Source organism: Cervus elaphus, chromosome 6, assembly GCF_910594005.1.
Source record: "Cervus elaphus chromosome 6, mCerEla1.1, whole genome shotgun sequence".
NCBI lineage: Eukaryota > Metazoa > Chordata > Mammalia > Artiodactyla > Cervidae > Cervus > Cervus elaphus.
Genome location: NC_057820.1, coordinates 12,264,282 through 12,276,915, shown reverse-complemented (window position 1 = coordinate 12,276,915; position 12,634 = coordinate 12,264,282). Strand labels below are relative to the sequence as shown.

At 47.7% G+C, this 12,634-nt stretch overlaps 1 protein-coding gene across 2 annotated transcripts in view; it reads left to right on the top strand.

Annotated features, from left to right (window-relative positions):
* Positions 1–12,634, top strand: part of STX18 (syntaxin 18) — a 108,519-nt gene that overhangs the window by 80,307 nt on the left and 15,578 nt on the right. For both annotated transcript variants that reach the window (XM_043906197.1, XM_043906198.1), the window contains exon 6: positions 7,258–7,373. In XM_043906197.1, coding sequence (XP_043762132.1) covers positions 7,258–7,373 — 116 coding nt within the window. The remainder of the gene's footprint in view (positions 1–7,257; positions 7,374–12,634) is intronic.

Below are 12,634 nucleotides of genomic sequence, written 5' to 3'. Positions count from 1 at the left end.
ATTGTCTTCACTGGTTCTCTCACTAACACCAGTAATGACAGGAACAGCTACTGAAGTTTGTAGATGACGATGACGATTTGGTTGCTAAGTCGTGTCCGACTCTTGGTGACTCCATGGGCTGTAGCCCACCAGGCTCCTCTGTCCATGGAATTCTCCAGGCAAGAATACTGGAGTGGGTTGCCATTTCCTTCTCGAGGGGATCTTCCCGACCCAGGAGTTGAACCTGGGTCTCCTGCACTGCAGGCAGATTCTTTACTGACTGAGCTATGAGGGAAGCCCAAAGTTTGTAGAGCTCGATGCTTGTAAAGCTTCAGTTTCCTCACTGACTGCTGTGACCAGGATTCTCTGAGCACGTACCGTGCTGGACACTTTTCTAGCTCACAGCAGCCCCAGGAGGCAGGTACTGCGATGACCCTCATCTTACACATGGGGAGGCTGAGGCTCGGGAAGTGCGGTGACTCACCCACGTCCCTTAGCCAGGAGGTGGCAGAGCTGGAATTTGAGTCTATATAGAGAGACGTACATATATTGGTCAGTTGATTTTCCACAAAGGTACAAAGCGATTTTAGTGGAACAAGGATGGTCTTTTTTAACATGAGTGCTAGAACAATTGGATATCCTTTGCTGTTCATTGTTTGTTGTTGTTCAGTCCCTAAGTCATGTCCGACTCTGCAGCCCCATGGACTGCAGCATGCCTGGCTTCCCTGTCCTTCACCATCTCTCCCAGAGTTTGCTCAAACTCATGTCCATTGAGTCAGTGATGCCATCCACCATCTCATCCTCTGTCATCCCTTTCTCCTCCTGCCCTCAATCTTTCCCAGCATCAGGGTTTTTTGCAATGAGTTGGCGTGGCCAAATTATTGGAGCTTCAGCTTCAACATCAGTCCTTCCAATCAATATTCAGGGTTGATTTCCTTTAGGATTGACTAGTTTGATCTTCTTGCAATCCAAGGGACTCTCAAAAGTCTTCTCCAACACCGCAGTTGGAAAGCATCAATTCTTTGGTGCTCAGCTTTCTTTATGCTCCAACTCTCACATCTGTACATGACTACTGGAAAAACCGTCACTTTGACTGTATAGACCTTTGTCAGCAAAGTGATGTCTCCTCTTTTTAATATGCTGTCTTGGTTTGTCATGGCTTTTCTTCCAAGGAGTAGTGAGTGGTTAACACATGTTAACTTGTACTGTTATCTGCTATTAAGCGTTTGCCATGTGTTAGGCAGTATGTTTATTTCATTTAATCCTCACAGCTGCTTTGTTAGTAATTATTAGTATCTCATTTTATAGAGGAAATCGAGACTCGGGAAATTTGGGTTACTTGCCCAGTGTCACACAGCTGAACTCAGATTTGAAGGTCAGATTAACCAGGGTTATCTCAAATGATGGGCTTTGTGTTGGAGGTTGAATAAAAATAATCTGGGTAAAGGATCAGAAAGGAAGAATGGTTCAGGCAGGAGGGCAGGCAGAGTGTTTGCCCAAAGCAGGTCCCAGAGGAGAAAGAAGGGCTCTGATGGTGTGCGGTGTGCCTAGAGATGGGGTGTGGTCACTGGGTCTCATGCCCACCTGAGAGAGATGCTAACTTCTGCTTCCTGATCCCAGGCAGTCCCTTGAGACTTAGCAGGTCCCTTGAATAAGGTAAGAAGGGGGCTCTTGCTGCTGCCTCCTCAGCTCCTGGTTCTCAGCAGAGGTTTGGACAAATTAAGATCAGTCAGATGGGAATTGTTCTCATTTAGGCTGTGAAGTTCAGCCTCATCTCCTGTCAGACAGCTGCCCTGTGCCAATTACTTTGAGCAGAGGCCCCTGAGGGAAATAACCGTGTGACCTGCCTCAGTGTATTCCGGCCCTCCCTTCTAGTCCTGTCCTCTCCTTGCCCCAGAAGGCCCCTGCCTAAAACAGATGTATACTCGGGGCACTCCCTCTCTCCAGTGCCTTACAAAGCTGACCTTCACAGCATGACATTCCAGGCCCATAATGCTTTGTTCTTTCACTTGGCCCCCATGGATTTATGCTCTGACCAAAGCTGACTACTTGTGTCCTTTGACATTCTTGTGCCTTCGTCCTTTCTGATTTCTTTGCCTGGAGTGCCCTTCATAAGTACACACTTAAGTTCTCTGTCCCTCTTCCCCCACTCAGGCAACCCACCACAGTAGTTTGATAACACCTGAACTGGTCTAAACCCTGTTCAGAGACAGGAGTCCCCTGATCAAACAGCAATATCAAACTGCCATAAATGCTTATTCTTCATTTTTGTACTTACTCATAGCAGACCAGTAACAAACAGTTCATAGTCTCGTACTGGTCTGTGGATCACACTTGAGTAGCACTGGCCTGAAAATCACTCAGTATGAAGTACATGCCCAGTAAATATCAGTAAGTGTGAAGATGGCTTAGATGATGTGATGCATTTCCTGCTCTGGAGGAGTCCAGGGGAGTCCAGGAGACCTGTGCCCTGGTGGACACCTTAGTCCGACAGCCATCCTTGAAAGGAGAGTGCCGCAGTACTAGGGATCAGTGTGCGTTGTCTCCTTTCTACCTAGAGCCTTTGTTGAGAGCATTGTTATTGTTGTTCAGTCACTCAGTCGTGTCCGACTCTTTCCTACCCCATGGACTGCAGCACGCTAGGCTTCCCTGTCCATCACCAACTTCCAGAGCTTGCTCAAATTCATGTCCATTGAGTCGGTGATACCATCCAGCCATCTCATCCTCTGTCGTCCCCTTCTCTTCCTGCCCTCAGTCTTTCCCAGCATCAGGGTCTTTTCCAATGAATCAGTTCTTCGCATCAGGTGGCCAAAGTACTGGAGCTTCAGCTTCAGCATCAGTCCTTCCAATGAATATTCAGGACTGATTTCCTTTAAAATTGACTGTTTTGATCTCCTTGCTCTTTGGAATAGTTACCACTTTTCTCTAATATTTGTGTAGGGCTTTATTTGTTTTCAAAGAACTTCTTCGACGTAATTTCTTGTTTCAGACCTGGAAAAACTGTTTTCCTCCCCCTCCTCTCTATCCTTCTGTTCCTCCCAAATTTTATATAAAATCCTAGAGTTTTTCAAATAAGGGACCTGGAAACAGATGTTGGCCAGGTGGAAACTGTTTTGATTGCAGTTATGAAATGCTCAGCTTTCAGTTAGAGAAATCAATTAAAGTAAATCATGGAACATAAACTGATCTTTCTGATGACTTTTTAAAAATTGCAGTTTTCAAATTGCCTCCAACTAGTTAATTTGTAATTTCCCTGAGGATTTCAATAGACATTCTGTGTATAATTAGATCTGTTTTTATCACTTAAAAAAAAAAGCGCTCAACTTCATCTAAGTCTGCTGCATTGCAGTCTTTTGTTCATTTTGAATTAAAAACTGGCACATTCGCATACTCTGGACACAAAGGGTGACAGATATTAATGGAACCCTTTATTTAAAAGTGAGTTAAGCCCCTCTCCTTCCTGAACAATTAAGTCCTGCAGCAATGGAGTGGGTCAGAGTAAGGGGGGATGTCCACAGCTATGGGGATGTTTTCCAGGGCAGCTCAGAGTCTGAGCAAGCTGAGGAGGGCTGGCTCAGCATGGGCAGTAGGAGCCTTAGCCAGGACAGGGGACAAGCGGCAGTGGAAGAGGCAGATAGGTTGTGTGCAGGGGGATCGATCAAATAATAAACGTATAAGGATATTGGAAGCCAGGTTCAGACTCTCAGGGGAGTGAAAGGAAAATTGGATTAGAATGAACAGGACTGGTGTGAACTCATGGTTTTCAATTTACATAGGTGGACATAGAAATGAAATGTGGTCTTAAACATGTGTGCGTGTCTAGGTCTGCAAAAGCAGACAGATTTTTCTGGCTCTGTCCACTGAGAAGGCCTGGACACACTGACATCCCGGAGGCAATAAGCGTGTTTAGTGCTCAGATCTTGGCTTCTAAACAGCAATTTCAGCTTCCAGGAACCGGGGCTTCTTGCAGAAATGGCTGAGTCTGGGGCTGGGTCAGGGAAAGTATAAAATGAACTTGGAGCATGTTGTTGTACCAGAAAACAAGGGAAGGCTGAGAGAGTGATGGGGGCCTGCAAAAAGGACATAAACCAGTTTGAAAGCTGCCAGTGACCAAATTAAAGACAATCTGAGCATCAAAATAAATGATAGCAGATTATAACCCATTAATAAACTAGGGCATCATGAGCCCATCTGGATGGGAATATGTCTCCTGCGTTAGCAGGCACGTTCTTTTCCACTCGCATCACCTGAGCAGCCCAGGGTGTCAGGTTGCCACATACTAAATCCCAAAACTAATCTCTGAGGTAGAATGTTAGGGAGTAAGTAATGAATAATCATATTTATACATTTAATGTTAAATAGGATAGACCCTTGTTTTGTGTTTTTCTTTTCAGTTATGGTTTCAACTGGCTTTTTTGCTTAACCAATTTTTTATCCATGGTGTGTTTATCCAAAGTTTTTTCTTCTTTATTAACGAATAGCATTGTACTGCATGAATTTACCACAGTTGGTCTATCCATTCTCCTGTTGGTGGACATTTGAGTTGTTTCTACTGTTTTGGCTGTTATGGATAAGGATGCCATGAACATTCTTGGATAGATCTGTGTGTGGATATATCTTTTCATTGTTCTTGTGTAAATACCTAAAAGTAGAGCTGCTCTGTCAACGTGGAGATGTTTCTTAAGCTGAGGAGCTGTCTTAGGTTTTCCAAAGTGGCCTTACTATTTTACCCTCCTACCAGCAGTGTGTGAGAGTTAGTGTTGCTCCCTGTGTTCACCAGGGTTTGAAGATGGTGACTTTTTTAAGCCATTCTAGTGGCAGTGTCACAGTGTCTCACTCTGGTTTTGTTACCCCATGTTGTTGACACCTTTTCCTCTGCTCTGTTGACCATTTGTGTGTCTTCTGTGACATTCTGTTCATCTTTGTGCATATCTGTGATACTTAGAATGTCAAATGTGTTTTTCTAAGACGGCTGAACCCAAACATCGCATCCCACATGGTCTTAATTAAAATGTGATTTTGTTCTTGCTTCACTGAGAGGGAGGTGTATGGTCTGTGTTCCCTCTCCTTGCACCTGAGTGGACCGTTGCAACTGCCTGGACAGTGGGCATGACAGAAATGACGGTTTGTTGTAAACGGAGGCTGAGACTGTTATAAAAGGCACTGGAGCTTCTGCTGTGGTCTCTGAGACTGCTTGCTCTAGGGGAAGCCAGCTACCATGCCCAGTGACACATTGACGTGCCCACGAGAAAGAGACAAGGCTCCTGCCAGCACCGTCTCCCAGCCGTGAGAATGAACCTCCTGGGAAGGGACTCCTCCGGCCCCAGGCAGGCCTGCAGGTGGTGGGCCCTCCGCCCCATGGCGGGGCCTGTGTGAGTCAGATCCTCCCGGCCAAGCTGCTCCCAGATTCCTGGCCCCAGAAACACCGACAGATGGTGAGAGTGAAAATGGTGGTCTCTCAGTCCCGTCTGACTCTTTGCAAGCCCATGGACTGCAGCCCACCAGGCTCCTCTGTCCACGGGATTATCCTGGTGAGAAGACTGATGTGGGTGGCCGTTTCTTTCTCCAGGGGATCTTCCTGACCCAGGGATTGAACCCAGGTCTCCTACACTGCAGGCAGATTCTTTACCACTGAGCCACCATAAGTGGTTGTTATTGTTTCAAGGTGTATACATTTTAGAGTGGCTGTTATTCCGCCTCAGTAACTGGAGCCCTTAGTGTGATTGATAATATAATTACTCAACAGTTCTTTTGTTACTGTTGTAGAGGAGCAGTTCCTTAACAGCCTTTCTTAGAACACTAGTCTTTTGAAAAAAAAAAAAAAAAAAACCCATGAAAATGGCCTCTGTGGTCAGGTTATTGGGAAGAGACATCCTTTTTGGAAATTCAGTGTGTGTTTCGGTATATGTGGCTCTGGAAAGTTGCAGAGTCAAGTACCCATCCAGCTTTGCCTCCACTCTCTCAGCCTCTCTTGGTCACTGCATTACCTTCTCACAGAACCTGGTGGACAGAACCTCCTCCTCACGGGGCAGTTAGTTGTTCAGAGTGTGGCCTCCAAGATGGGTTCCCTGAGGCCACATCCCAGCCCTACTATGTACTCACTGTTTGGCCCAAGCAAGTTTCTTGAGTTCCCCGCCCCTCACTTTCCTCTGTGAAAAGACCATTAATACTAGTAACTGCCATAGGGATGTATGGCATTAACTTAAGTTTATGCATATAAAGGTGCTTAGAAGAGTGCCCAGTACCCGATAAGCCCTTAATAAATGTTAGCTGGCATTAGTAATATCATCCTGATACGCATTTGCATTGTTCTTTTTTAGTCTTTCTGCCTCATAACATGGAAGTTATCATGGGTCTTTTTTAGCAATCTGCCTACAGTTTTCATAGTGCTGTATGAGTTCCAATACAAGGCCCCTTAACCAAATTTTTCTCCTCTTATTAACGATGCACTGAGAATTATAAAGCATCCATTCATTCACCCTATGTTTATTAAACACCGAATGCCACACACTCCTCTCGAACCCAGGGCCGCACAGCAGCCATGACTTACAAAGTCAGGGGCCCTGCTCCCAGAGCACATACTCCAGTGGAACGAGACAGGCAGTAAACAAACGAAGGGGCAAGATCATCCCAGCCTGCAGTGACTGCTGGGAAAAAGACAGGCGCTGGGGCACAGCGTGGCAAGAGGAGGCCTTCTGTAGGCAGGAGAGTGAGGCAAGGTGGGTGAGATTTCGCCTGGCCCTGGGGATGGAAGAGAATACACTGTTGGAACAAGCCCCGGGCCAGGGCGGGCGATGAGGCTGAGGGACCTGAGACCAGGCCTTGCTCCCTGTGGGTGTGTGAAGACTCCCGCTTTTTACAGTTCAGTTTTAAGATGTTACTTATGTATCATGTGTGTTATGTAACATGTGCGTGTATGTATTCAACCCCGCTTCTGCATTGGCACAAGACGACCAGCTCTTGGGTTTGTTGAACTTGGAGCGGTGGGCTGGCCCTTGCTGACACGCATCGCGTGTGGGGTCAGGAGGTAGGGTGGGTTCCTGCGTCCTTTCCTTTGGTGCCTGCTGACGGCACTCCTCCAGCTGCGGGCTCTGGCCGGGGAGTGCCGACTGCCATGTAATAAGCGCCCCCCTTGAACTGTGTCAGGACGGTCGCTGGGCCCGGGGCCGTGGTTCTGCTCTCCGGCTGAGGGCGCAAGGCAAGGGTGACTCCTCTCTGTTTTCTGGCGGAATCCTGCTGTGTAAGTAAATGATATGACTGCTGATTTTTCATCTTTAGGTCTAAACTGGAACCAGAACCAAACGCAAAGACAAGAGAATCCATGTCTTCTGAGAAAGTTTCACAGAGCCCATCAAAAGACTCTGAAGAAAAACCTGTCCCTGAAGATTATACAGGTATGAGTTAAAATTGTGCCTTGCGTCTCTTCCTTATGACATATGGGCCAAAATACAAAGCAGAACAAGAAGGACCACAACCCCGGACATCTTGTGGTGCTTGCATTTGCATGAAGGGAAGGAAACATGGAAGCAGCAGCCTTTTTTTGGTCACAGCTGGATCTTAATGACCACTTCAAGGGTGGGGTGGGAGGGTCCCCTGGTCACCTGGGGGCCAGCAGGGTCTAAAGAAAGGGCCTGAGTCTCCACTCACCAGTGGGGTGAGGACTGGAACCTTAGAACCCGGAGGAAACATCAGCGATCTCTGCTTGTCAGTCTCACGAACGGTAGGGCGCTGCCTCCCCTGCACCCGTGTCAGCACTGACCTTACGTGGACCTGACTATCCTGCCTCGGGTGGAGCGTGTGATGTCAGCAGGCTCCGTCAGCCAGCTGAGGCAGTGTAATGCACGTCTGGATTTATATGCTTCCTGTCTTCATGTTTGCTGGCCTGCCTGTAACTTAACAGCACCCCCTGACACACGGAGGATAAACACAGTGTCTCTGTAAAGCCTGTAGCACAGGCGAGTATACAGAGTGCTGCTGAGAACGTCTTAAGTCCCTGTGTCTGGCCAGGGTGGCCGCGTGTGTAGGGGATGCGTGCTTACTGTGCTGTATACCTCAGAGCTGGGCAGCAGGGTGAGTGCTTGCTTTACGTGGATCCCAGGATGCCAAGGCCCGCGAGTCTCCTCGCCTCCTCCCCTCACCCTCCTCCCCTCCCCTCCTCCCCTCACCCTCCTCCCTTCGCTGCCTCCCCTCCCCTCCTCCCCTCCCCTCCTCCCCTCACCCTCCTCCCCTCGCCTCCTCCCCTCACCCTCCTCCCCTCGCCTCCTCCCCTCACCCTCCTCCCCTCGCCTCCTCCCCTCACCCTCCTCCCCTCGCCTCCTCCCCTCACCCTCCTCCCCTCGCCTCCTCCCCTCAGCCGCCTCCCCTCACCCTCCTCCCCTCGCCGCCTCCCCTCGCCTCCTCCCCTCACCCTCCTCCCCTCGCCTCCTCCCCTCCCCTCCTCCCCTCGTCTCCTCCCCTGACCCTCCTCCCCTGACCCTCCTCCCCTCCCCTCCTCCCCTCCCCTCCTCCCTCGCCTCCTCTCCCATCCTCTCCCAGTGGCACTCGGTTACTGCACGCCTCCCAGGTGCTAGCGGGCTACTGTACTGAACCTTCATAGACGTCACCACCATCCTTACAGCAGCCCTCTCAGGTGGATTTCATGAACTTGTTTTTTCTTAAGATGAGCCTTCTGAAGGGCTCTGAGAGGACCGTTGCATAGAGGACTACGTTTGGGCAGGGTCCCTCCGGGTGCTTTGTTGAAATACATTGTTCAGGGGCTCAGGAAGCAAAATAGGGATAGTTAAGAGGCTGCTAAAGTCTCCCAGAAACAAGATGATGGCAGATCACATTAAGCATGGGTAGCCAGGGCATGGGGGGAAAAGGGGAGAATTCTGGATATATTTTGAAAGTCGAGCACAGAATCTGCTTCCTGGATGTGGGGCGTGAGGAGGAGACGGGTCAAGGAAGGCTGCTGTGGTTGTTCACAGTGGGAAGAAGGTGGCTGCCCTTCACTGAGATGCGGGAGGCTGAGGAGGGACAGGCTAGGGACTGCCTGGCACAGAGCTTGAACAGGGAGTTGGGTTTATGTATCTAGAGGCCAGAGGACAGGTCTGTAGATCACATGAGACAGGCTGGGATCCCCAAGGAATGAGGGTTGGTGGAAAGAGGATGAGGGGCTATGCCTCCTGCCACTTGTGGTCTTCCCTGCTGTTTCTCCCCAGCACTTGTCTCTACCCTTCTATGTTTTACTCATTTATACTCTTTATGTTCTGTCTTCCCAACTAAACCTAATTCCACGAGGACAGAATTTCTGTATGTGCTTTGTTCACTGTTGTAACACTGGTACCCAGAACAATACCTGGCACATAGGAGGTGCTCACTAAACCTTTGTTCAAAACAATGAATGAAAGAATGAGTAAATGGAAGAATGAATGAAGACTCTATCTGGAACACTGACTGCTTTTAGTTGCCGTGGAACTATATCCTGAAGCAAAAGGAGCTTAACACCTCTGGGTGGTAGAAAGCAAATGGTCAGAGTGGAAGAGCGCCACTCCTCACAGTTTATGTTTTTATCTTAAAGTCACTGTTTGGATAGTTTATAATCATGCAGCTATCTCCTGACTGAGCCGTCTCCACAAAATATTCTGAGAGCACGCTGCTGCTTAGCTTCTGGCCAGCACACGTGTAGGAGCCAAGTGGTGTGAAGGGTGTCTCTCTGGAGGCCGTCAGCGTCCCAGCTGCAGCAGTTAGTGGCACTGCCAAGCACCAGTTCCCCCACTTTCTAAACGCAGGCCCCTGCGTCTCGGGACTCTCCCCCCTCCCCCCCCCCCCCCCACTTGGTCAGGCGTCTCTCTCCCCCCAGGCATCCTGGCCCCTGCTGCCACTGGCCTCACTGTCCCCACAGCTCCACCCGGCCTCTCTTTTGTCCGTGGTCGTTAGCTGACACCTATTTCACGGTCATCTCTCTCCTGGTTACATACAGTCCCAAAGGGTCATAAAATCTGAGTTCGTGCGCATTAAAAATGTGCACACTTTATGTACAAGTTGCTGCATGTATAACAAGCTTTCTCTGCTTCATTTTGTCTGTTTTCCCTGAAAGAAAGTTTTGCTGTTGAGCACCCCGCCTTTATCCATTTCCTCTGCATGGAGATGTGCCATCCCTCCTCCTGAGGTGAGGGAGGGGGAAGCACTTGGTTGCAGCAGGATGTCACGGAAGGACCGTGAACCTTGGTTTCACACAGTCTGGCCACTGTCCTGCACTTGGACAAGTTACTTCAGCTCTGAGCCACCACTTTTTTACAGTATCACGTAACCACGGTTTCTTGTGAGCACTTCAGGAGCCTGGTATGAAGGGCCGAGCAGTGCCTGGCACGTTGGTTTGTGGAGCCAGCTATGAAGAGATCCATTGCTTGACTCTGAGGTTTGGCAGGATTGTTTTTCAGATGAACACTGGGAGTCGATTAATAGGCTGACCAAGATAGTAGAGGCAATTAGGAAGGAAGAATTTTCTATTTATAAGCAGCCTGGTATTGTATATAGAAAAGTTTAAGAGATCCACCAATAAAAGAGAAGTAGTAAATGAGTTTCAGCAAAGTTGCAGGATACAAAACCAGTATACAAAAATTTCATTTCTGTATACTCAGTGAACAATCCAGAAATGAAATGTAAAAAGCAGGAATTCCCTTATGATAGCATCAAAAAGGATAAATTAAACAAATGTGTAAGGCTTATACTTTGAAAGCTACAAATCATTGTTGGAAGAAATTTAACATGATCCAAATAGACGTAACAGAAGCAGAAGATATTAAGAAGAGGTGGCAAGAATACACAGAAGAACTACACAAAAAAGGTCTTCATGACCCATATAACCACAATGCTGTGATCACTCACCTAGAGCCAGACATCCTGGAATGCAAAGTCACCTGGGCCTTAGGAAGCACCACTACAAACAAAGTTTTTGGAGGTGATGAAATTCCAGTTGAGCTATTTTAAATCCTAAAAGATGATGCTGTGAAAGCATACTCAATATGCCAGCAAATTTGGAAAACTCAGCAGTGGCCACAGGACTGGAAAGGGTCAGATTTCATTCCAGTCCCAAAGAAAAGCAATGCCAAAGAATGCTCAAACTGCCACACAGTTGCACTCATCTCACATGCTAGCAAAGTAATGCTCAAAATTCTCCAAGCTAGGCTTCAACAGTATGTGAACCGTGAACTTCCAGATGTTCGAACTGGATTTAGAAAAGGCAGAGGAACCAGAGACCAAACTGCCAACATCCATTGGATCGTCGAAAAAGCAAAAGAGTTCCAGAAAAACATCTACTTCTGCTTTATTGACCATGCCAATACCTTTGACTGTGTGGATCAGAACAAATTGTGGAAAATTCTTCAAGAGATGGGAATATCAGACCACCTTACCTGCCTCCTGAGAAATCTGTATGCAGGTCGAGAAGCAACAGTTAGAACTGGACATGGAACAACAGACTGGTTCCAAATAGGGAAAGGAGTACGTAAAGGCTGTATATTGTCACCCTGCCTATTTAACTATACATGCAGAGTACATCAAATGAAATGTTGGGCTGGATGAAGCACAAGCTGGAATCAAGATTGCCAGGAGAAATGTCAGTAACCTCAGATATGCAGATGACACCACCCTTATGGCAGAAAGCGAAGAATTAGAGAGACTCTTGATGAACATGAAAGAGGAGAGTGAAAAAGTTGACTTAAAACTCAATATTCAGAAAACTAAGATCATGGCATCTGGTCCCATCACTTCATGGCAAATAGATGGGGGAACAATGGGAACAGTGACAGACTTTCTTTTCTTGAGCTCCAAAATCACTGCCAATGGTGACTGCAGCCATGAAATTTAAAGACGCTCCTTGGGAGAAAACCTATGACCAACCTAGATAGCATATTAAAAAGCAGAGACATTACTTTGCCAACGAAGGTCTGTCTAGTCAAAGCTATGGTCTTTCCAGTAGTCATGTATGAATATGAGAGTTGGACTATAAGAAAGCTAAGCGCCAAAGAATTGATGCTTTTGAACTGTGGTGTTGAAGAAGACTCTTGAGAGTCCCTTGTACTGCAAGGAGATCCAACCAGTCCATCCTCAAGGAGATCAGTCCTGAATATTCATTGGAAGGACTGATGCTAAAGCTGAAGCTCCATTATTTTGGCCACCTGATGCGAAGAACTGACTCAGTAGAAAAGACCCTGATGCTGGGAAAGATTGAAGGCGGGAGAAGGAGTTAATAGAGGATGAGATGGTTGGATGGCATCACTGACTAGATGGATATGAGTTTGAGTAAGCTCTGCGAGTGAATAATGGACAGGGAAGCCTGGCGTGCTGCAGTCCATGGGGTCGCAAAGAGTCGGACACAACTGAGTGACTGAACTGAACTGAAACAAATAAAAGGGGGCTTCCCTGGTGGCTCAGATGGTAACAAATCTGCCTGCAACACAGGAGACATGGGTTCAATCCCTGGGTCGGGAAGATCCCCTGGAGAAGGAAATGGCAACCCACTCCAGTATTCCTGCCTGGAGAATCCCATGGACAGAGGAGCCTGGAGGGCTGCAGTCCATGGGGTCACACAGAGTTGAATACGACGGAGCGACTCACACGCAAACAAATAGAAAAGCATCTCAAGTTAATGAATCAGAAAAATTAATGTCAT